Source organism: Leptosomus discolor, chromosome Z, assembly GCF_034619465.1.
Source record: "Leptosomus discolor isolate bLepDis1 chromosome Z, bLepDis1.hap2, whole genome shotgun sequence".
Classification (NCBI taxonomy): domain Eukaryota; kingdom Metazoa; phylum Chordata; class Aves; order Leptosomiformes; family Leptosomidae; genus Leptosomus; species Leptosomus discolor.
Genome location: NC_141419.1, coordinates 46724596 through 46748267, shown reverse-complemented (window position 1 = coordinate 46748267; position 23672 = coordinate 46724596). Strand labels below are relative to the sequence as shown.

General features: G+C 38.5%; 1 protein-coding gene across 2 annotated transcripts in view; it reads right to left on the bottom strand.

The window, feature by feature from the left end:
• Nucleotides 1–23672, bottom strand: part of FBN2 (fibrillin 2) — a 170309-nt gene that overhangs the window by 131542 nt on the left and 15095 nt on the right. For both annotated transcript variants that reach the window (XM_086479915.1, XM_086479916.1), the window contains exon 6: nucleotides 114–311. In XM_086479915.1, coding sequence (XP_086336041.1) covers nucleotides 114–311 — 198 coding nt within the window. The remainder of the gene's footprint in view (nucleotides 1–113; nucleotides 312–23672) is intronic.

Here is a 23672-nt window from a genome sequence, read left to right as displayed (position 1 = left end):
AGGACAGGGACATTTCGAACAACCTCGATGAGGAGCCAGGTGACTGGCCAGACGATAGTGATGATACAACGCAAGAAGTCTTCCCCATTATCAACTGAAACCAGAAGGCTTACCTTGACATGCTCCGGTGCGAATATTAGGGATGAAGCCACGACGGCATGGCTGAGGCTGAGCAGGGCACATTTCACAGGGGTGACCCCAGGCACGCCCAATGGTTGCACAACAGAGGGTTTTTGTGCAAACAATTCCAGTTAGCTGGCCCTGACACATCTGGTTGTTAACCTGTGTGAAACATGGGCCTGTTCTGTAATCTGGAAAATATAAAAGATCACTGTATTATATAAGAGAGTCTACCAGTAACTACAGAAGGAATAAATTTTTAATTCAGTAGATACCTATATTAAGAAAATTCCAAGAGGACCTGGAAATCTAAGTTATGTTATTTCTTAGAGAAGTAGTATTACACCTTCTACTGAAGGTAACATTTCCACAAGGTTATCTTTTCTTCCAATTTATTTCTTTCTGATAGATGTAACTAACGAAAGGCAGCTGGACCTAAAATTGATCTGTGTGTTGACAATGTGTCCAGTAAAATCCATAATAAATGAGTTTTACGAACAAACAAGTAACCAATCAAAACAGCAGATCAGATTAAGCAAACAAGGACTAGGAACTGGTTTTCTTGTTCCTAAGTTACTTCATTGCGATTCATGGGAGGGAATTACAGACCACAGAAGCCATACTTTTGTTCGCTGCACACTGATCAAGGCTCATGCTAGCAACCATCATAGAATCAACATTCCTGATGGAATGCTTAGGGCAAAACAGTGCTACCTACAGAGGACTAACTGGTAAACCACAATTTATTTTCAGAGGAATAACATGACATAATACAACCTATTCAAGCTATACTGAGTACATTTAATACAATATACAAACTATATGAAAATATACTCTAGTCAAATTCTTGTAAATAGTTAGCTCATTAATGTTCAACCTGTATAATGAGAAATATTTTTTGACCTTATGGGGCAACACAAACCGGGAACAACAATTACCTGAAATTCTCTAGGAACAAACGAGAAACAGATGGTTGCTCTAAGCCAGATTTCATATCCTTATGGAAACTTTAAGTTAGGGGGAAAAAAAAGAAGAAAATGCAAAGCTTCCACTCAGACTCAGTCACATAAAAAAAGGCACAACAGTGAGGTTACACCTGCTGTCCCATCCTGTTCTCCTTTTTTTTCCTACTGAACACTGTCTTCCAAACTTTCATTAGTGTGCAATTCGTCTCACAATCAAGCTAAAATGGGACAATCAGTGCCTTCTAGAACTTGATACTTTCATCCTCAAGAATAAAACCAAGAGTTTTGACATGTTTGGAAAGGGAGAAAACGGTCTTCCCAGTGAGACTTCATTTTCTTTGCACTAAGGCACGAGACTTTTAAAATAAAAGCTAGCTCAAATAGAAGTCAATGTTCTGCTCCCTTTCTTTGATAAGGTTCCCAGGTACCAGTCTGGGAAAGACTCTTGCACAGACTGGCAGTTAATTTCAGCTGGGCTGTTCACTTTAAATAAAGTTAAGCAAGCAGATAAGTATCCACAACAAAAATGCCTAACAGTAAAAGGAGAGTAAAAGATCTTAAATATGCAGTAAGGACTGTGAATTTTCATCTTTCTTGATTTTCATTAGAAAATAATTTTCAATCACACCTTTGAGCTTCCCCTGTGTCCACCGAGCCACAAAGGTAGTCTAGTAAAATATGCACATTATAAAAAGAAGATCCTGTCCATTAGAAAAAGGTTCGCGTGATCTTTCATCCAACGTACTGGAAGGCAAGCAGCTTTATAACGGTCTCAGTTTCATCCCATCCAAAGTCCTTGCCAAATTGGAGAAAGCTGATTTTTTAACATAAATACAGATCCTGATGACTGATAGCAGAAGACACTGATCTCATCAAGCTATAGCCTCATATGAGAATGACAAATATTTGAAACACAAACTCCAACTATCAAAGATTTAAATTCCAGTAACTCACTGTAATCTTGTCTGGATTTTAGTTAAGTGGTAAGGATAGGGAATAGACTCCACCACAGATTACAACTATACAGTTCTTTCACATAAAGTTTACTCAGATGTCACAAAGATTGAAGGGAATACATGACAGACTGCATTCACCTGCAAACCATCAGCAACAGTCAGCCTGATGAAAGAAGAAAACCAGAACTGCTCAGAATTTAAGAACTGAAAGAAATGGAATTAAATCCTTACCCTGGTAAAAACAAATGAGAATTTGACTACTGAATTCAATGACACTATTTCATTCTTGGAAAACAGTATTGCGCTTTTCAGCAAATAGCTGTATTGTAATTTATTGCCTAGTATTATCTGTAAAAGCATTCTTTATGTCATGCAGCTAAAGCGATGGGCTTCATATGCATGGAAAAAGATTTTACTACTGCTTAATGAGCAGACACCCATTCTAATGTCGCTCAAGTTACATACACCGCTAATCCAACAGTAATACAAACAATTAAAAAGAGTCTGTTAATTTCATTTTCTCATTAATGACAGAAGTACAAACAACAGGCAGATTCTGGGAAAGTCTGTGGGTCTGTTCTATGTATTGACAGCCGCTTCTTTGACTGTAACCTGCACATTGCAGAATTTTTGCCCAAGTGGTGACTGCAGTCAGACCAATAACGTCTAGGCTTTCCTGAAAATTTAGTTTAGACTCCTCATGAATGAAACGCTCAAAAACATGAAGCTGAAAAAGACCAAAAGAACGTGTGTGGGTAAAACCTGAAAAGATCATTTACAAGCCACTAGCAACACTGAGAGTCCCATTAGAAAACAGAGTCACTAGCAGAAGAAAGTAAATTTCCAGTAGTGCAAGGCAGCACAATCTTTCTGGATCTACACAGATCTGTATGGGAATACCAAATCCTGTCCCACTTCTGAAGTTGTATTCTGCATCAGCCCAGGTAGTCACACATCTTTTCCTGGAGAGCTACTCTATCTGCAATTCCTCTGCAGAACTTAAGCCTGATGGCTGGTCATGCATTTCTTACTCCATGCAATCAAATGAAGTGCAGTTCTTCACAAGGGAATGCCCCTATAATGAAATCAAATAATGATTTATTATATATATCTAAAATTTCCAAAGCTTGCATTCACCAAGACTGATAATCTTGATCTCCCATCTCACTCTGGAATTCCTATTCAGAAAATAAATAGTTCTACTGGACAGTATTTTATTTGTATAGTATCTGTTCTCCAAGGTACACTTTTTAATAGGACCAGTCTCTGGACAATATGAAGCAGTTACAGCAGCAGTAGAAATACAAATTATGTATTCTTCTGTGTAATTGTTCATGATCCACAAGAATATTCTGGCCAAAGATCTTCAGGTTCAGAATTCAATCAGACAAGATTGAACTTGGAACTTAAACTTGAGCTGTGATTGTATCTGAGTTCCATTACCTTCCCATAAGACATAAGATGTGTATACGCTGTCAACCCTAGTAATGAAAAGTTCAGTTTGGAGAGTGTGTTTGAAAGAAAGCTTAGAGAATATAACCAGACTACAAAGAGTGTTCATGGAAGAGAATATGAATGAGTTACATAGAAGAAGGAGTGATACTAATACACCCATTGCTTAATATATCCTATTAAGTAAGAAACATATGCTCTGGAAACCTATATATGTATGTACCCATGCCTTAATAAACAAAGAATGCATAAATCACAATGTTCATGCTCTATAACCAAGCAACTTCCATCAGTGTAAGTCTGCAGGAGGGCACCTAAAAATCTGACTACTGCAACTTAAACAGTAGAAGAAGAAACAAAACTATTATTAAACTTTCAAGCAGATTTACAAATAAAAATAAATTCAACCCAAAATGCTGAGATCCTGAATGATACTTTAGAACAATGACATATAAGCAACAGATCCTGAGGTCCTAAAAGACTATGCAGCTTATATCACCTTGGGCTACAGACATCACAAACCTAGCAGCAGACCATTTCCAGATAGCAACAGGAAGTAACCTGCTATCTGCATCCAGCAAGAGTGGCTCTTCACACAGCTATGACAACTGCATTTCAAACAGGGTACAGGAAAACTTGAAAAATTATGCAAAAGAGTCAGAAGAATAATTTAAGATTTCAGAAACATGCTTCATAGTAATATTAATGTTTAAAAAAAAATGTAATTAAAAATATTATCCATAACAAATATATCCATTTTAAAAATCTTTATCCATTCAGTTTATCCAAAACAAAGTCCAAAGGTAAAGAATCTGAGTAGTGGCTGGTCTTCTCTGCCAAGCGGAAAACTTCAGATTTTACAATATGAAGTGAAGGTAGGAATGTTCAGGCTAATAGTAAAGTACAGCTGTTTACATAAAGGTCTCTAGTCACATAGTATATTTTTACTTTTGGGAAGCAAACGTACTAAAACTAGATGCCATTCTGAAGACACCCTGCAGTTTCAAATGAAGCTGTGGATTTGATTCAGAAATTACCATGTGGGATTCTATGGTCTGTTTCATACAGTCAGACTATATTACTATAATGGTTCATCTGACCCTAAAAACCCAGAGTTTATGAATGAATCATCTTTTCTATACTAGTTTTCTAGTCTTATTGTTAGGTGTTTCTTCGTTTGTTCCTTTCCCAGGATTGCTCCCAGTATAATCTTGCCAAAAAGAACGTATGTTAGAACACGTTCTAAATAATTTGTTGCTTAGAAAATGTAACTGCTTTGGTGAAAGAAAGTGATTTTCAGCACATACGTGTTATGCATATTTTTTTTCCACCTCAGAAGACCACACTCAATATGCACCATGACTTGAAGAAGGTCTGTAATGGGATCAGTGCTGTTTAATAACTTCATCGATGACAGAGATGGTGGTATCAGTACAACCTCAGTAAGTCTGCAGACAACATGAAGCTGAGTGGTGTGGCTGACATGCCTAAGGGACGGGATGCCATCCAGAGATACCTGGACAAGACTGAAAAGTGGGACTACGTGAACGCCATGAAGTTCAACATGGCCAAGTACAAGGTCCTGCATCTGGGTCAGGGCAATCCCCAGCATCAATGCAGGCTGGGGGATGAAGGGATTGAGAGCAGCCCTGTGGAAAAAGGACTTGGGGGTGCTGGTGGATGGAAAGCTGGGTATGAGTTGGCAATGTGCAAATTGCATCCTGGGCTGCATCAAAAGGTGTGCAGCCAGCAAGTCAAAGGAAGTGATTCTCCCTCTACTCTCCTCTGGTGAGACCCCACCTATGGTACTGCATCGAGTCCCAGGGCCCTCAGCACAAGGAAAGACATGGACCTGGTGGAGCAAGTCCAGAGAAGGACCACAAAGATGATCAGGGGCTGGAGCACCTCTCCTACGAGGACAGGCTGAGAGAGTTGGGGTTTTTCAGCCTGGAGAAGAGAAGGCTCTGGGGAGACCTTGTTGCGGCCTTCCAGTACTTCAAGTGTGCCTACAGGAAAGATGGGGAGGGACTCTTCATCAGGGAGCGTAGTGATAAGATGAGGGCTAACAGTTTTAAACTAAAAGAGGGGAGAATTAGACTAGATGTAAGGAAGAAATTTTTTACAATGAGGGTGGTGAAACACTGGAACAGGCTGCCCAGAGGTGGTAGAAACACTTGAGGTCAGGTTGGATGGGGCTCTGAGGAGCCTGATCTGGCTAAAGATCTCCCTACTCATTGAAGGGTGTTGGACTAGTTGGCCTCTAAAGGACCCTTCCAACACAAACTATTCTATGATTCTATGAATGACAAACTTTACAACAATCCAAATTGTTAATATAATTAAATTTAATAAGAAGTGCTTTTTTCTTGCCATCAACATAAAAAAACCACCCTGGAAACAGCATACTAGACTTCTAAATTTAACTATACTACAGCATTTCTATTCTCTCATAGAAGTGTGCATTCTGTAGTCACAAATGTGACTATGCAACTATCACGGTTCCTGGGATCTTTTCCATTAACTCCTTTTTAAAAAACTGTAAGTCTATTCTACTTCTACCTGTAATTTAAAAAAGACTATTTGATAGGGAGACTGCCACAAGCATTAGAAATGTAAGAATTCTACTGTTGGATACGGTCCAATATCTATTTATTTTGTTTTTCTTCCTGTACCTCTGGCCAAACCCTCATGATTCAGATGAAGGTATAAAAAGCCTGCTGTAAGCACACATGGGATAATCTGCCACACTAATTTTCCACTCACTACCTCAAAACCTGAAACATAATGTTTAACATCCCAACTACCATTTCTCGTCATTTGGGGAAAAAACATTAAAATATTTTGGTACACATATAAGGATCCAAATTCTATCTGAAATTTGTCACTGTCTTGCCCTCAACAGTTTCATACTGTGTTAACTAACTACCCCTGCCCATGAAAATTTTACCTCTTCTCAGGTAACTAAAAAGAGAAAAAGTAAGACATAAAGAAAAAGGGAAGTAAAAAGGCACATAGACATGTTGGAAAGTCCATTGCAAGTTACCTGGAACAATATGAAAGTTTCCTTTCATGGGAAAGCACACTGAAATTTTAACTGAAGGCTCCCAATGCCAACACACTGCTTATGTATAAAGCCCAATCGTACTATTCATGGTGCAGTAGTAGTCTCCTGCAACTACACAAAGCCTATGCAAAAGCTCCAGAAGGATAAAAGGACATAGACTGCAATGCTGGAGTGGCATATTATCACAAATCCTGTATTTCACATCTGTGAGTGCTAGAAAGATTAGGAGGAAATGTGAAGTCTCTTCCATCCTTTTTATTTTAAAAAACCTCCATAGAACCATAACTAAATGAGGAAGCAATGTCTGGAAGTAAACATTTTTCTTTATAAGCTATTTGGATTATTGATACTTTCATTACTAAAAATAAAATACTGAAAACATTAAGCATGCTGATCAGTATGAAACACATGAGGAGTAAGTGAAGGAGGAGGTCTTCTCCAACCCTCAATTACAGAACAAAACCTAATACTTGATAAATCTGTTTCACTTCCTTACAAAGCAAATTTGCCTTTCACAAGGACTTTTTACTGAACCTCTCTCCCATGAGTATAATTTAGCAAATATTAATGACCAAGTGAGAAAATAAGTAATTTCAACTTCTACCACCTTACTTGCAGGCTCAAGTAGAGTAAACAGCTTATTATTACTAATGACACCTCAAAAATCCATTTCCTACATTATCAGTTAAACAATCTAATACATCAGACCTGAATGCTGGAAAGTAGCACTTGCTGTTAGAGCTACCAGGAACTTTATTGTCAAATAATTTTCACCAACATTCAAAAGTCTCCAGAAACCTGAAACTTATTTTTGCTGCATCTATTATGTTGCAGCATCTACTCCTTGATTACTGATGAGATTTTTCAAAGAAACTGTATTTGAATTTTCCCCTTTGCAACGTGAAATCTAAATGTTTCAAGAATTAAAAGTATAATCGAGCTCCATCTTCCTGCAATGGGAAATCCCACCGTGTGTGACTCCTACCATAATATCAGCAGGATTGAAGAGCAGGGCATATGCCATTCTCCCACTGATTCTAACCTTGTGTTTCCAAAAAGTGGGAGATCAGGGCCTTCCTTGATTAACTTTTCATCTGAGTATGAAAGTGTTGGTAATACTCATAATCGTGTTTGAGTTCAGATCACAAATCTGAAACGTATGGATAGGCATACACTATTCTTCTTGTTCAACTCCAACTTCTGCAGATCACAAGTAACAGCATGCAAAAAGATACTTAAACATTACAAAGGTACCTATGTTTGTTTCATTAAAGATTAGCTAAAATTGTTTTTTCTTCAATATTTTAATCATCCTAACATGGTAAATTGTTCTTTTTGCAGTAATGCTTAGCTGCCAACACTGAGGGTTCACCATAAGGGAGGTTTCAAAGGTAACAGGAAGTTAGATAAACTGTACTGATTCAGGCGTGATATAAATAAAAAGCATTTTTTTCAAAGGTGATATCCAGCAAGTTACGGAAAAAAGACTGCTGGCTGAAAATGACAGCTAGTCTCTTGGAAAATGAAAGAGACTTGGCAAAGCTATTAATTCCTCTTGGAAAAAACAGTCTATGGGCAGTACAGCTATTTAAACTAAAAAGTTCACATAAACCAAGGCCTGAATAGTAAAGTCTGAGCCTCCTTCCCCTGACCCTTTTTTTTTTTTTTAAAGAAAACTCGTGTGTCAAGTGCTTAATTAAGTATTTAATACAATTAAGTGTACAATTAACATAAACAAGGAACTTCAAAGTCTTTTAAATATTTAAAATTGTGGATAACTCACAAGTTGAGAAACATCCACAGAAAGTTCTTTAGTCATTGTCTGGAACTATAAAATTTATTTCGATATATAATCGTGAAGAAGAGCAGTTCAGTTGAAAAAGGTCTTGGACATCTATGTTAAATATATCATAAAGACTTGAACATTTTTATACAGCTGACAGCTTTCATTTTCAGGTTGAAGTTTTACTACTGTTCTACTGGTCCCACATGACCATTTCCGACCAGCTCCTGTGATGCAGTACTTTCCATCACACAAACTCCTGCAATTGATTAGGCAACTTAATATACACATGGCAACCAAAAAGGGAGTGAAGGGAAGCTCTAAATGAAAGAAGTGAAAAAAAGCTTGTTTAATGCAGCAGTCTATGTGGGCTTTGTAGCTTTTAGCAAAATTCCAGTTTCCACCATTACTGCTGTCATGTCCATTCCAAGCACATTCTCATTTTCTTCTTGTTGGAGCAGTGAAAGCAGCTTTTTTCCAAAAACAACATTCCAGGGTTTGCACACCCATTTTAATATAATTGATATTATGTCAGTTTTAAGCAGATAGAAGTATTAGTATAGTATTAACTGCAGATCTTAATTTTTTTTAATTAAAAATAATTCATTCTTACACAGCTAGCACATGGGAAACAATGGCAAAGTACCAGGTAATCATCAGTATTTATGAAATAAAATGCAATTTTCTGTAATCAATCTGAACATTGAAGAAAATAGTTCTACTATTTTAAAGCACAAAACAATCTGAAAAGTTTACACAAAAAAAGCAAAGATAAAAACATGGAAACAGTTTGCTTTTGTCATCCATGGAATTCAGTTGCTTTTAGAAGCAAAGTATTTCCATATACTTACAAACTTCTTGGAAGAAACTGTTGCCATGTGCAACTGCAGTATCATACACAGACAGCTACAAAATTTCAAGTGTGGAAAAAAACCTGGGAAATAAATACATCTCAATCTTGGTTCCAGCAAGGTCTCCAATTTTCGTTGGAGATTCTTGTAAATGTATGTGTTTCTTTATACTTCTACAAGCCCTGCTACTATATACCTCAGGAACAAAAGGAGAGTTTATGACCTTTGGAAGAGGGGGCAGGTCTCCCATGAGGACTGAAAAAAGGTAGTGAGGCTATTCAGGGAGCAAATTAGGAGACTCCAAAGCCCAATTAGACCTTAACCTAGCTACAGCTGTTAAGGACAATAAAAAATGTTTCTATACATACATCAACAACAAAAGGAGGGCTAGGGAGAACCTTCCTCCTTTACTAGACAGAGGGGGAAACACAGTGACAAAGGATGAGGAGAAGGCTGAGGTGCTCAATGCCTTCTTTGCCTCAGTCTCTAGTAGTAGAACTAGTTGTTCCCTAGACACCCAGGCCCTTGAGCTGGAAGACAGGGGGCGGGGCGGGGGGGAGAATGTGGCCTTCACAATTAAAGAGGAAGTGGTCAGTGACCTACTACACCACTTTGATGTACACAAGCCTATGGGGCCGGATGGGCTACATCCAAGAGCACTGAAACAGTTGGCGGATGTGCTCACCGAGCCTCTTTCAATCACCAGAAGTCCTGGCTAACTGGGAGGTCCCAGTGGACTGGATAACAGCAAATGCGACACCCATCTACAAGAAAGGCCAAAAGGAGGATCCAGGAAACTACAGACCTGTCAGTCTGACCTTGGTGCCAGGGAAGGCAATGGAGTAGATCATCCCGAGTGCCATCACGAGTCATTTACAGAACAACCAGGTGATCAGGACCTGTCAGCACGGGTTTATGAAAGGTAGGTCCTGCTTAACGAACCTGATCTCCTTCTATGACTCCCCGGATGAAGGAAAGGCTGTGGATGTTGTTTACCTTGACCTCCATAAAGCCTTTGACACTGTTTCCCACAGAATTCTACTGAAGAAACTGGCTGCTCGTGGCTTGGATGAGCACACGCTCTGCTGTGTGAAACACTGGCTGGACAGCCGGGCCCAGAGAGTGGTGACCAATGGAGTTAAATCCAGCTGGTGGCTGGTCACAAGTGGTGTTCTGCAGGGGTCAGCACTAGGGACGCTTCTGTTTAACCTATTTATCAATGATCTTGACAAAGGGATAGAATGCACCCTCAGTAAGTTTGCAGATATCACCAAGTTAGGTGGGAGTGTTGATCTGCTCGAGGGTAGGGAGGATCTACAGAGGGACTTGGACAGGCTGGATCAATGGGCCGAGGCCAACTGGATGAGCTTCAACAAGGCCAAGTGCCAGGTCCTGCACTTGGGCCACAACAAACCCATGCAATGCTACAGGCTTGGGGATGAGTGGCTGGAAAGCTGCCAGGCAGAAAAGGACCTGAGGGTGCTGATTGACAAGCATTTGAACATGAGTCAGCAGTGTGCCCAGGTGGCCAAAAAAGCCAATGACATCCTGGCTTCTATTAGCAATAGTGTGGCCAGCAGGAGTAGGGAAGTGATCGTCCCCGTCTACTCGGCATTGGTGAGGCCACACCTCGAGTACTGCGTTCAGTTCTGGGCATCTCAATACAAGAAAGACATTGAGGTGCTGGAGAGAGTGCAGAGAAGGGCAATGATGCTGGTGAAAGGCCTGGAGAACAAGTCTTATGAAGAGCAGCTGAGGGAACTCGGGCTATTTAGTCTTAAGAAAAGGAGGCTGAGGGGAGACCTTGTTGCTCTCTACAGCTACCTGAGAGGACACTGTAGAGAGGTAGGTGCTCACCTTCTCACAGGTGATTAATGATAGAAGAAGAGGGAACGGACTCAAGCTGCACCAGGGTAGGTTTAGGCTTGACATTAGGAATTTTTTTTTCACTGAAAGGGTTGTCAGACACTGGAATAGGCTGCCCAGAGAAGTGGTTGAGTCATGATCTCTTAATGTGTTTAAAGGTCATTTAGATGTGGTGCTTGGAGATATGGTTTAGGGGGGTACTTGGTAGAGTAGGGTTGATGGTTGGACTTGATGATCTCAAAGGTCTTTTCCAACCTGAATGATTCTATATAATGTTTCCATCCCAGTTTGGATACTGGACTCTAATGAAATACCTCTATGAGCAAATACTTAACACACAAGCTGACACACAACTAAATACTTATCATCAGTTATCACAAGAAGTTACAGGCTGAATTACCCCTGTGCAAAGTGTACATGGAGATAAGAAATCACAAGAATAATCTTTTGCAAGATTCAGCAGTTCATACCCACTATCCTAACACTAGCTTCTTACATCTTTACTTCGCTGAGACGTCTACAAAAGTCAATGCAGTGAAGTAACTGCGTACAATGCTGCCTACTGCTCTCTCCTCTTGTGTTTCTCCTTTGAGTTAAAAGAATTCCCAGAATACTGGCATTTCGGTCCACAACCAGGCTCCTTCAGGACTACAGCACAAGTAGTAATATCCGTCCCCAAAGCCCCAAGCCCCAAACCTCAAAACTTCAATGGAAGTGAAACCAGAGATATTCCTCTCCACCATACAGTCAAGGGTAAGACCTAAGTACACTAATACCAGAAAACAGGAGTGAAGCCAAGGCCATTTAAAACCTCACTGTGAGAGTACGTTGTACTACCAACAAAGCTTTGTAGGTGGAACAGGGGCACGCAGAAAGATTTTCTGTTACAGCCTGACTGCTGAATGGTTGATTTTCAATGACAGAAAGGATCCTCCTTACCTCTATTGAAATTCTGTACCCTGCACAAAACCTTGCATTCAGATTTCACTGACAAGACAAGATTTGCCCATATGATGAGAAGAAAAAGATATTACTCATTAAAACTTGGACTCTGGAAAGCCAGACAAATGCACATTATATTCTTTAATTCCCTCACATCCCAACAATTAAGAAGTTAATACCTTGCTATATGCCTGGAAAGAAAATATGCTACTTTTCTGGACCACCACACGAAAACTTCAATTACATCTTCCACAGGTTTTTAGTTCCCCACGCCAGAAAATCACTGCTATTCAGTTTAACCTCAAAGGAACACAATCCCTTGTCAGCAAAGAGGAAATGTAAAGATTCAGGTGTGCAGATGTGATAAACTTTTAAGAGTATTGAAGAACAGTGTAAAGAGCACACTGTAGACTCCCACACACACCCTTACACCCTCGCTTTGGAGTTCAGTGTCATTGTTCGTGCCAGAAACCACTCCCATTAATGAAAGTGAGGCATTTTAAGATTACCCACATGGAGAAGGGTTTGCAGAAGAGGTACACAGAGAATACTTAATCATTCTCAGAAACTCTGATCTCACCATGGTATATTGGGACATATTTCAGCTAGCCAAGTGCAAAAGAGCCGTCAGGACAATGCAAAGGTGAAATGCTTAGTTTTACATAGTTGCAAAATTTAAAAGCAACTATACGTAGCTTAAATTGGAGAAGTGGCCTAATGCTTTTCAACCCTATGACAATTTGTGTACTACTTTGTGAGGTCAAAAATAAGAAGGAAGACATAAAAGGAGATTATATTTACATGTTAGCCCCAAGATGGCCAAAACCCAGAGTCAGAACAAAGTTAGGCGCCTTAACGCATGATGGAGCCTCTGCTGAACTTAGGTAAAAGTGAACGACTGCAGCTGTGGAGTCTTTCCCATTATCTGCATTCTTCTGAGTATCCATTTTAGCAAGGCCTTCAGAATGCATCTATACTCACAAAAGGAGGAGAGAAAATATTTCATAACCAAATCCTCCATAAATTAAGAAAAACATGCAAAAAGCCTCAGCAAATCAGAAACCAAATTAAAACCACGAACATGCAGCTGAAATGCAATGTTGTTAATTGTTCATGCAAGTAGGAAAACCAACTATTTCACACATTGGTCTGAGGGGGAAAAAAAATGAAAATAAAATCACATTTAGCTTGCAAGAAACATTTCCCCAGATGATCATCTAGACTATCCTGATACTTCGTCTGACTTGAGAATAAAGTAAAATCCCAGCCAGTTACTACTCACTAGAGTTCTCTCTTTGGAGAGGCAGAAGCATAGTTTCCTCTTCTTCAGATCTCTCTTTTTTGTTCAGCAAAACAAAAGAGATTTACCTCTTTGGCATATACAGTATTTTCAATGGGAAACTATAAAGCTGGGTATCTTTTAACCATCAAAATATAGGACAGAAGTTAATTCAGAGGATTCACCTCTTCTTTCAATGAAGAAACAACTTACTGCTGTTTCTCATGTACAAAGATATTACTCTGAGGTGGAATAAAACAGTTTATTTTTGTCACTCCAGTATTTTGCAAGCCTGGGCACAATGTGCTCCTAATTGGCCTCAGCAAAGTCTGTGCCTGGATTAGAATAATACCCAGATTATTCTTTTCCATAGAATTTTACTAGAGCAACTATAGCTTTTAAGACATTGCATAACTAATGCTTATGAAGACAGATATGGTTCAAAATTTGAAGGAGATCAAACTTAAAGAATTTCAAACCTTCATATTTAATTAATTTTAAATTGAACAATAGTTTGAAACAAAACATTTTCTTTGATACATAACTGCTGTGCCATACTTCACTGTCAAAATCATTAAAACTAATTCTAAAGTCCAATATGCTTTTCACCAGTTACACGAAGCTACTGTTTCAAGCTGAGCAACAGAAATGTCTTCTAGGCTCTGTCTTTCAGTTTCTCCTTTTTAGTTCTTATAGACCAGTTCAGTGCTACAGCATTTAAGTAGAAAAACCAGAAGATACATATTTAAATGCAAACAGTGGTCCCTAACCTGAATTCTGGTCTTAATCAAAACTCCCAGCAGCTTCTCTGGGATTTCTGCCAGACTTAGAGCAGGACTGAACCCAAAAGTCTATTTTTATTGGCTTCAGCTGCTCCCTAGGAATCTGCAGAGACAGGAGACTCTCATCTCTCTGTCAGAAGAAGAGAGAGTGAAGACCGTGGCATGCCATCAGTCTTGTGAAGGGCACTCCATTAAGGGAAGGTTGTACACAGGGAAAGACAACAAAGTCATGGCAAAGAAGGAAGGACATACACACTACACATTTCACCCTCACCAGAAGTAAATGTGAAAGACACTCGGAAGTCAACACTTCTGAAGGCTAGATCTGTCAGTTGCTCAGGGCCTCTGCATTTTGTAAAATCTGATCTTGAACACAAAATTTGTCTTAGAGGTTATAGCAGAACACACATAGCCAAAAATATCAGGACATGCAAAAACACAGGGGAAGAAAATTGAAAAAAAAATTATTTCCAAATACCTGGCATCTGTCTAACCCCCAACCACAGAGGCACAGAGAGTTTTGTGTCCCCCACACTCGTACTCCTGGCTCAATATTTACACAGTTTGATTTAACTCCTTTTTTATTAATCAGAACAAATAGAAGGTTTACAATGAATGACTATGCCCTTTAAGGGAAAAGTAAACAAACAAACAAAAAAATCTTCCTATTTTTTATTTTTCAAATTCAAGTTCCCAGGAGAACAACTGTTCAGGTGTTACTGAACAATATATCTGTACTTTTCCTCTTTTACTTCTCATTCAACCATTGAGCCCCAGTACAATATTACAAAAGAAGACACAAATAAATATTCAAACCCCTCTTTTCACTCTCTCTCAGCTCTAATTTGGTACCTCTGTGTACACAGGACGTGCATACACACACCAAAGGTAAAACAACAGTTCCTCAATTGTGTTATATGATGACCCTCTTCATGGGATTTACACAGGTAAGTTAGATCATTCTAATACAAACATAAATACACATTTATATTATTTACATTTAAAATATACAAAATACCCTTTTAATATATATGCATATATAAACATACACAGTTACACATACACAACGCTGTCAACAGTACAGCAGGTTAGCATACCTTTACTACGCTTGCTTGCACACTTCTGTGTAAGAATTTGGGAATAATAATATATAATTATATATATTAAAATTTGGGAATAATTTTATAGCTATCAAAACTACAACCACCAAACCCAACCAGAACAATGACATAACTAACGCTAAAAACACACCCCACAAGCTTGAACAGTTTAACAACAGAATTCTCTTCAAGACTATTAACAATGTGTGAAAATGGTTTTTAATTTACATTTCTTATTTCTCTTACAAAGGATATTTTTTTAAATACTCAGCTGACAACAAACAGTGCAGATTACTGGAAACTTGCTACCAATACCTGGGTGGGGCGAGAAAAGAGAGAGGAACCTCCTATTCAAAGCATAAAGTCGTTTGAAATTTTCATTGCCTGTATACTAACAATAAAGGCCTATGTTTGCTTTTTCTTTCGATTAATCTTTTCCTCTATGACCCTTTCTGCTATGAAGCAATTTCAGCTTAACAATTCATTAATGTAGCACAGTTCAAAAGTTCCTGACATTGTTTTAAATATTAAAAACAACTGACTACAAAGTATCAACCAGGTCCTTACACAGAGCTAAAAAATTCAAGGGACAAACACTAATCCTTCATACCACTTTAATTATTTTAAGATTTCCATCTCTTCTTGTTTCCAGCTTTTAAAAGTGAATTAGCACTGCTGATGAGGATGGGTTAGCTCCTTGAATGTTTTAACCAGAAAAGTATCTTCAAAGAATTTGTACTACCATAGCTTATTTAGTTTAGACACATAGTTTTACCTAAAATGTATACAGAAAGGTAAGCTCTTTTATTAGATAAAGCTGAAACAGTTGAAGAAAAACAGAAAAGTAATTGGGGCCTGTGTCCCCTTATGACATCTGAAAAGACTGAGGGTTTGTCTGGTTTGTTTAATTATGTAAACCAGTCTAGTGAGAGGTATCTTCCCCTCCAGCCCTTCCTTCAGAAAGCATCCCCATAAGCGTGTTTAATCGGTGTCTGTATGTCACCGTATTTTCAGCTGATACTAGAAACCAATGTAGAAGCAAAAGCATATCCCATTCAAGAGCTTTTCCTTTCCTCCTTGGGAGGCCTTAGCTAACGCGACTGAAAATTAACAGAAGTCTTTCCACTAGATTTCAACAAAGCTGGATTTGTTAACAAGTTTCTGAGTTAGGTTTCTTCTACTTCTTCTGTAGGCAGTCCCCATCCCTTTCTCTTCTAATCCATTTAACACATTGTTCAATATTTGTTTTTTTCTTCTTAAAATATGAAGGGTGAGAAGAGGCAGCGTGAAAAACATCACGCAGCTGTATTTTTAAAGTACCCACAAAACTTTAACAATATATGAAAGCATTTTAAAAAATATTGCTTGTGATGGTGTTATACTTTAGAAATGTGCATGCATCACACATAACTGTGCATTTGGTTCAGTTCATTGTAACTTTGAACCTTGTATGTTTGATTTGTACAATAAACAGGCTAACTTCAGGCAGAGGACTGGCAATAAAGACGGAATTGTAAAATTGTAACACTGTGAAGCAATAGCATTACACTTTTGGAGGGTAATGGCATTAATAAGGAAATTTACTGAAATACAATTACACCAGAAGAAAACTACACTACTCCTTTAAAAGCTACTGTCTCAGAAAATGAAACAAAAGAAAGTTCTTTGGTTAGAAAGGTTTTTGCTTAACTAATGTGAAGATCTGTAGTTTAAATAATTTTTATATTGTAAGATACTCATAAAATCATAAAAGTTTTCATAATCTAAGATACACTAGTAGACATGAAGTGAAAGGATTATCCAGGCAGAAAAGAACAAAAAAATCCAGTTATGCCTAGTGCTACACTGAAACCGTGGATACCTTGTTAAGTGGAGATAAAAAGATAGCTTTACACTGCTCATGATGATGGCCCATCTCTGAGCAACCTGATGTCTCACGAAGCTGAAACAGCATTAATCATCTTCCCTGTACTGGTTTATGAGTGCGAATGATCACTCCAGCAACTGTCAGAAATCACAGACATCACTTACCAAAGCCCCTTCTTCTGCCTCGATCAAAACATCTTTTCTATGGGCAAGAAGTAGGGTTACACAGGACCAACATCAGTCACTTTACAGTAACAAACAGTAATTGCAGCTTGCTGTGAAAATTCTTCCTCTGGCAGGGTTTTTGGGGCTTGTCATGCTTTGAACACTTTGCTGGCTATTAGTTGGCTAATTTTAAGGTAGTGATTAAATAATGAAAAATCTTCTCTATAAAGTCTCATCTAAAAAAGGGTCAGCAACAGGCTTTTACAAACTAGTGTCCCCAAGGAGATATTTGTCTGAAAACGTCACCATTTTCTTCTACCTTTACTAGACCACAAAAAGTCATAACTATACTAGAAACATTTAATATTGATCCAATAACACTTAATCTAAATATCAATTACAATGAAATCACATTTTATTGTTACCAACTTAGTTAAAACTAATAAATAAAGCTACTTTAGACTTCTGCTAGCACTTCACTCTCCATTGTGTGGAAAAATAGATACCTGTCATCTATGTCTATCTATCATTTATTTTCCAAGTTCTTAAATAAGAAACTCAAGCAAATAACACCTTCACTTCGTCACATTTTGAACAACCAGAAAATCCAGACCACTCAAACCTTCCTTAGCTCTTGGGAGGAATTGCAGAGCAAACCAGCCTGAGCATGCAGCTTCTAAAGGAGGAAAAAAAATAGTGTTCTCCCAAAGGGCTCACAGCAAATCCCTTTCTTGTCAAACATTCCTTTTCATAATTTTGACAAAATATTTGTCAGTTATATGCTTTGTGCAACATTTTTTCCATTCTACCCAAACAACAAACACCATGCAGTTAATTCTTCTACTGTTTTACAAATTATGATGATGAGTTCTATGATTATACGAGTTATTAACTAAATCCTTTCAAATAATTTTAATCTTAGTATACATATACACATTGATTTCTTCTTGTTATGCTATGCAACTCGTTATATAGAACTATTCATGTTTTACAGGTTGAAAGTTAGAGGGAAGAGAACAGGTTCAACATCGCCTCACACAGCCTTGAGAAATTGTAAAAATGAGTAAAATGGCATTATTTGACTATTGTTAGAACAGCAGCATTTCTCAGTTTTCTCACCTGTTTTTATAAAAGAACTCAGATGAACTACCATGTGGTAACAACTGGAATAACAAAGCTTACACACACCCACCCCCTTCAATGATTAATTTTGTATATAAATGTATGATAAATCAAGCACACAACATTATCGGATTTGTAGTTATGATACAAGCTGAAACTGTGAATACAGGACAAACAATCCAGGCCATCAATGCTCAATACAGTGGAATCATACAAAACTGTCACATAGAACTTCAGCGAGAATCATAGTAATGGCATTACAATTTATTTTCAATTTGCCTCACTAATAATTGTTTAATTTGATTAATTTTAATTTCAAAAATTAATGTGAATTTCAATTAAAGCCAAATTCTGGAAAATTCTTATCCATTCCTTTGTTTTCTTAAATAAAAAGTCCACTATAAATCTACATTGTCTGAGAAACTTTTTCAGAGGTGTACTGGGTCTGGCTGGGATGGAGCTAATTTTCTTCACAGCAGCTGGTAGAAGTGCAGCATTTTGGATCTGTGACTGAAACAGTGTCAGGAACACACCAGCACTGCTTGCATAGTGTCAAGGTTTTCTTTCTTTATCCTTTTCCCACTCTTGTCTGCCCAGAGAGTACGCTGGGTGTGGTCAAGAGGTTGGGAGTGGACCCAAGCTCACCAGAGGTATATTCCATACCACATTGACTTCATGCTCAGCAAGAAAAGCTGGCGGAAAGGAGGAGGAAGGGGACAGGTTTGTGGTTATGGCATTTGTCTTTCCAAGTAACTGTTAGGCATGCTGAAGCTCTGCTTTCCAGAAAATGGTTTAATAACTGCCTGCCGATGGGAAGTAGCCAATAAATTCTTTATTCTTTGCTTGGGTGCACCACTGTGCTTCACCTGTAAAACTCTGTTTATCTGGACCCATGAGTTTTCAGCTTTTGCCCTTCAGTTTCTCTCCCCCAATCCACTGCAGGGGAGTGAGCAAGCAGTGTGGTGGTGGGGGGTTTACCTGCCAGCCAGGGTCAACCCACCACAGGGGCTGTTCGGTTTCCTGTAATCACCTGTATGTGCCAAGGCTTCACTCTGAGACACTGGATCTTTGGACTAACAGCCTCTGCCTAGTTCACATATTTGCAACAATTGCTTCTCAAGGATACTGTCAGCATGCAGGTCAAGGACTAAGGATGTGAAACAAAACTACTTTTTGAGTCATTCAATCAAGACTCGCAAGTCTTAAAAAAAAAAACAACTTAGACTGGAAACCAGTGACTATCTCGCTCTTGCATTGTCATGCTGTACTCTAAGGACAGTTAAATGCTTTCTATTTAAAGACTTCTTTTCAAAACTTGATATTAGTAGAAAAAATGTCATATAGAAGAACTGGAGGAAGTGGAACCTTCCCAAGAGTATTTGTTTCTCTACAAAGAATCCATGACTGCAGTTTAAAAAACAGAGGAATAACATAAGCCAGTGAAGCAGATTAAGTCAAAGGGTAAAAGGAAGACATAGACCCCACTGAGCCAGAGCATGACTTTATTACCAAGTTTACTGAAATTCATGTATCTTCACATTAAAAAAGAATAAAAGGCAAGAAATTGCAGAATTCCTGTAGTTTCCATTTCTAAACCCATCCCAACACCAATTTGAATTCAAAAAACATTCAGGGACAAGAAATATGCCATAAGCCTCCTTTTTTCAACAGCTAGGTTTTAACTGATGTAGAAATACTGGTAAGTACAGCATTGTATAAGCATCTATGTGGCTTTTGCGAAAGAAGAATCAAACCCTATATACCTAGTGTAGTTCCTTAAGGAATCAACACACCTATTAGGTGGAAGCAGATACAGCCTAGCGGGATATCCAAAAGACCTCATCCATAGGCTCTTTAAGAAAACAAGGCACAAAACAAAAGGGAAGTTCCTCACATGGGGAAGAAACAAGGAAGAGGAATTGGGAAGTACAAGACTAACTTTCATGCTGGAAGGAATACCGAGACCCACGTCAATTCATGCATCCTCAGGAGTGAGGAAAGGGACAAACAAAGCTGGTCACAAGCACCACAGAAAAACGAATGACAAGGTGTTAAAAATTATTACAATGCCACTTGCTCAGAAAAATACTGACCCACAAGATTATCTGACCCCAGGGAAAAACCTGGGGAAATGCCACTTTTCCTGTTAAGCTGACTACTGGCAGTGACAGGATCCTAGGTTAGACTGCCCCTTTGGTTTGATTTTGTACAACTCTCCCGTATGCTGCGACTTCCTCTCCAGGCATTTTCAAGAGCTTCTTTTCATTCATCTAATGTTCTTGGATAATATATAGAGGTTTATATATTACCTCTATACAACATGAAAAGTGTTTCAAATTATGATTTTGGTCCATTGCTCTGTATTATCAGACCCTTGTTTTACTTTTCAGTGAATAATCTCCACATGTGCAACACAACCCAGTCTAAGTCCTACCTGACACATAAAAAAACGGTATTTTTTGCTCTCCTGGACTTGTTCCTCCTGTAGGTACTAGAAAACATTAGTTCTCCAAGACAGATTTTAAATATATATATATATATGAAGAAAATATATCTATTTGCCGTAAGTACAGGTGTAACACCTCTGCTAGTTCTTTCTTCCATTTCAGTTTGGAGTAGCGTAGTTACAGTGCTTCGCTTTTAAACCCTGACTTGAACAGAAGAAGCTTTCCCTGTGCCTGGGTTGCAGGAGAGCTCCATTTTACTCTGGTGAAAATTCTCAATAATCTTGGAAGATGTTATTCAAATCTGTATTTTCATCTTCCTTTTGGAGACTGAATTTAAAGGCATAAAATTTCTGCTTTTATTTCTAAGACAAACTGCAATAACGCCACATCTATAACATTTTAATACTTAGCTGTCACATTCCTGAGATAATTGAAAAGTTACTAGTTTTCAAGTGCCTCAAAACCAGCGACATTAAAAAGTGACAAGGCTGCTGCATTGAAGGATTTTCACCCTTTTCTTTTGCTGGTGCTTACTGTTTGTGGATAGTAACATAGTGTCGTTCATATTTCAGTTTGGTTTGGGTTTTGTTTGTTCTTTTTTTTTTTTTTTTTTTTTTTCTCTCCCCAGTTTCAGCTTTGGAGGAACTTGTAACTGCTCTATACTCCTCAACATAGTTTCTCAGGGCTTTTGGAACTGGGATGTGGGCAGAGGCTACTTCCGATACACTGTGCTGTTCAGAAGTCACTCAGAACTAAGGATGCCCATAGCTGTCCGCTTCCTGCAAGACTTGATTTCTCCACAAAAAGAAAGGAAGGAACTGATTCTTCAGTCACACCATACCCTTTTTAAAGGTCCAGTTCCCTGCTACTGTTGGCTTCCCGTGAAGGCCCATATTCAGTTTAAGCATCCTTCCCTCTTCTCATTTGGCCATAGGAACTCTCCGGACCAGTGATTCATTTTGTTCAGTTGATTCATACAATGGCACTTTGATCCCTTTGGTCCCTGACCACTGCATCTGTGAACTGTAGGTTCGGACTCACGAAGTCTGCTACCATGATAACTTCTGTCCAAGACAGCATAACCAACTTTGGTCTTCTACATTCAGAGACAACATGTACTACACTCACTGTGAGAATTATTCAAGTAACTTACAAGTATATCATAGAATAGTTTTGGTTGGAAGAGACCTTCAAGATCATCGAGTCCAACCCTTGTCCTAGTTCTATCAACACGACTAAACCATATCCCTAAGTATAACATCCACCCGTCTCTTAAACACCTCCAGGGATGGTGACTCCACCTCCTCCCTGGGCAGCTGCTCCAATGCCTGACAACCCTTTCAGTAAAGAAATTCTTCCTAATACCCAGCCTGAACCTCCCCTGGTGCAGCTTAAGGCCATTTCCCCTTGTTCTATCGCTTGTTACTTAGGCCGTTTCCCCTTGTTCTATCACTTGTTACTTGGGAGATCGACCCCTTCCTGGCTATAACTTCCTATGCTAATAATATCCTACATATTCCAACATAAAGTGACTTTGTTTGCTGTATCCATTGCTAAATACTTATCTAACAGGCTGGCTATGATAATGCAACCAGAAGAAAAGTAGGCAAGAGGGAGCGAATACTAACTGTGACATCCTGAAGTACCCAAAGGCAGGAAAAGAGGGAAGCCAGAGAAAGATACTGACTGGGATTAGACTACCTTCTTAATCATTACAGCCAATGGCATGTCCAGTGTTATCCATGTCCTTTTTTGAATTGCAGAATGTTAAATGTTTTGCACAGCTAGAAAAGAGTTATTTTCAGATATTTGCTAACAACAAATAAACATACTCTGTAGACATCTTGTGCAGTTTCTAATGCTTTAGATAGCTATTTGTCAGCTTATGAAAGGCAAGGGAAGGAAAGTCTGAAAACCTTGTTACTGGAGATGATGACAGAAGGCAAAACCATGTAATGTAGTGCCAGAGTCCTGTACTAGCTATTGATATCTAAGAGCATGAAAGCAGCTTTCTGAATTTTCCCTTCAGAACTACTGTAATGAATAAAAGACTGATGTATGCAAGTATCTACAGGTCTCAACCTATAGAAGGAAAAGGAGTTCTCTGAACAGGGACTGCACTTAACTGTACGTATTATAAATATCTGATGACACCTTTAGTCTCAAGCCAACAACGAAAACAACCAGCAGGTTCTTCTAACACAGACAATCTGACATATTTTCCTGAATCAGGTACTTACCTTTCAGACAAAATTCTACCTCTTATTGCTGCAGGTATTTGCAATTGCTATCTCTTACTATCTGCAAGAGAAACTAGAGGTGGTGTTCTTTTATTTTAAACTGAAGCTTTTTTAAAAATACCACCACCCCTGTGGCATTTTGCTTATAAACAACTTTCCACTGTATGTGGGAAAAGCTGACGAGCATTTTTTAACAGAAAATTTAGAAAATAAAGTAAGTAGGAAAGCATGCTGAAAATTGAAAATTTTAGGAAGAATAATATTTTGTAGAGCTTTAAACTACCACTAACTTATTATTAGTTAAATTGATTATACTTGATTTTAGTTAAATTAGACTTCAAGTTGATCATGTAACTCTTGTGTTTACCCCAGCAGTGATAAACACCCCCTGTGAACCAGGACCAGGTAGTTAGAGCATGCTACAGAACTCATTTTTTTACTTCACTCAACAGGCCCTGAATGCCTCCTTTACAAACTTGCAGAAAATATCTGAAGACCATATGCTCTACTTCCCAATGGCTAAAAGCAGACTGAAAATTAATCAAACTGGTGGTTAGCAGGTAAGTATTGCATTTACTGTGCACTGAAAAAAAAAGACAACAGAACACACGGCCCTGTGGCAAGAAGAAAAGAAGAATGCTTGTTGTCATTTGAGAGCAGCATTTAGTAATT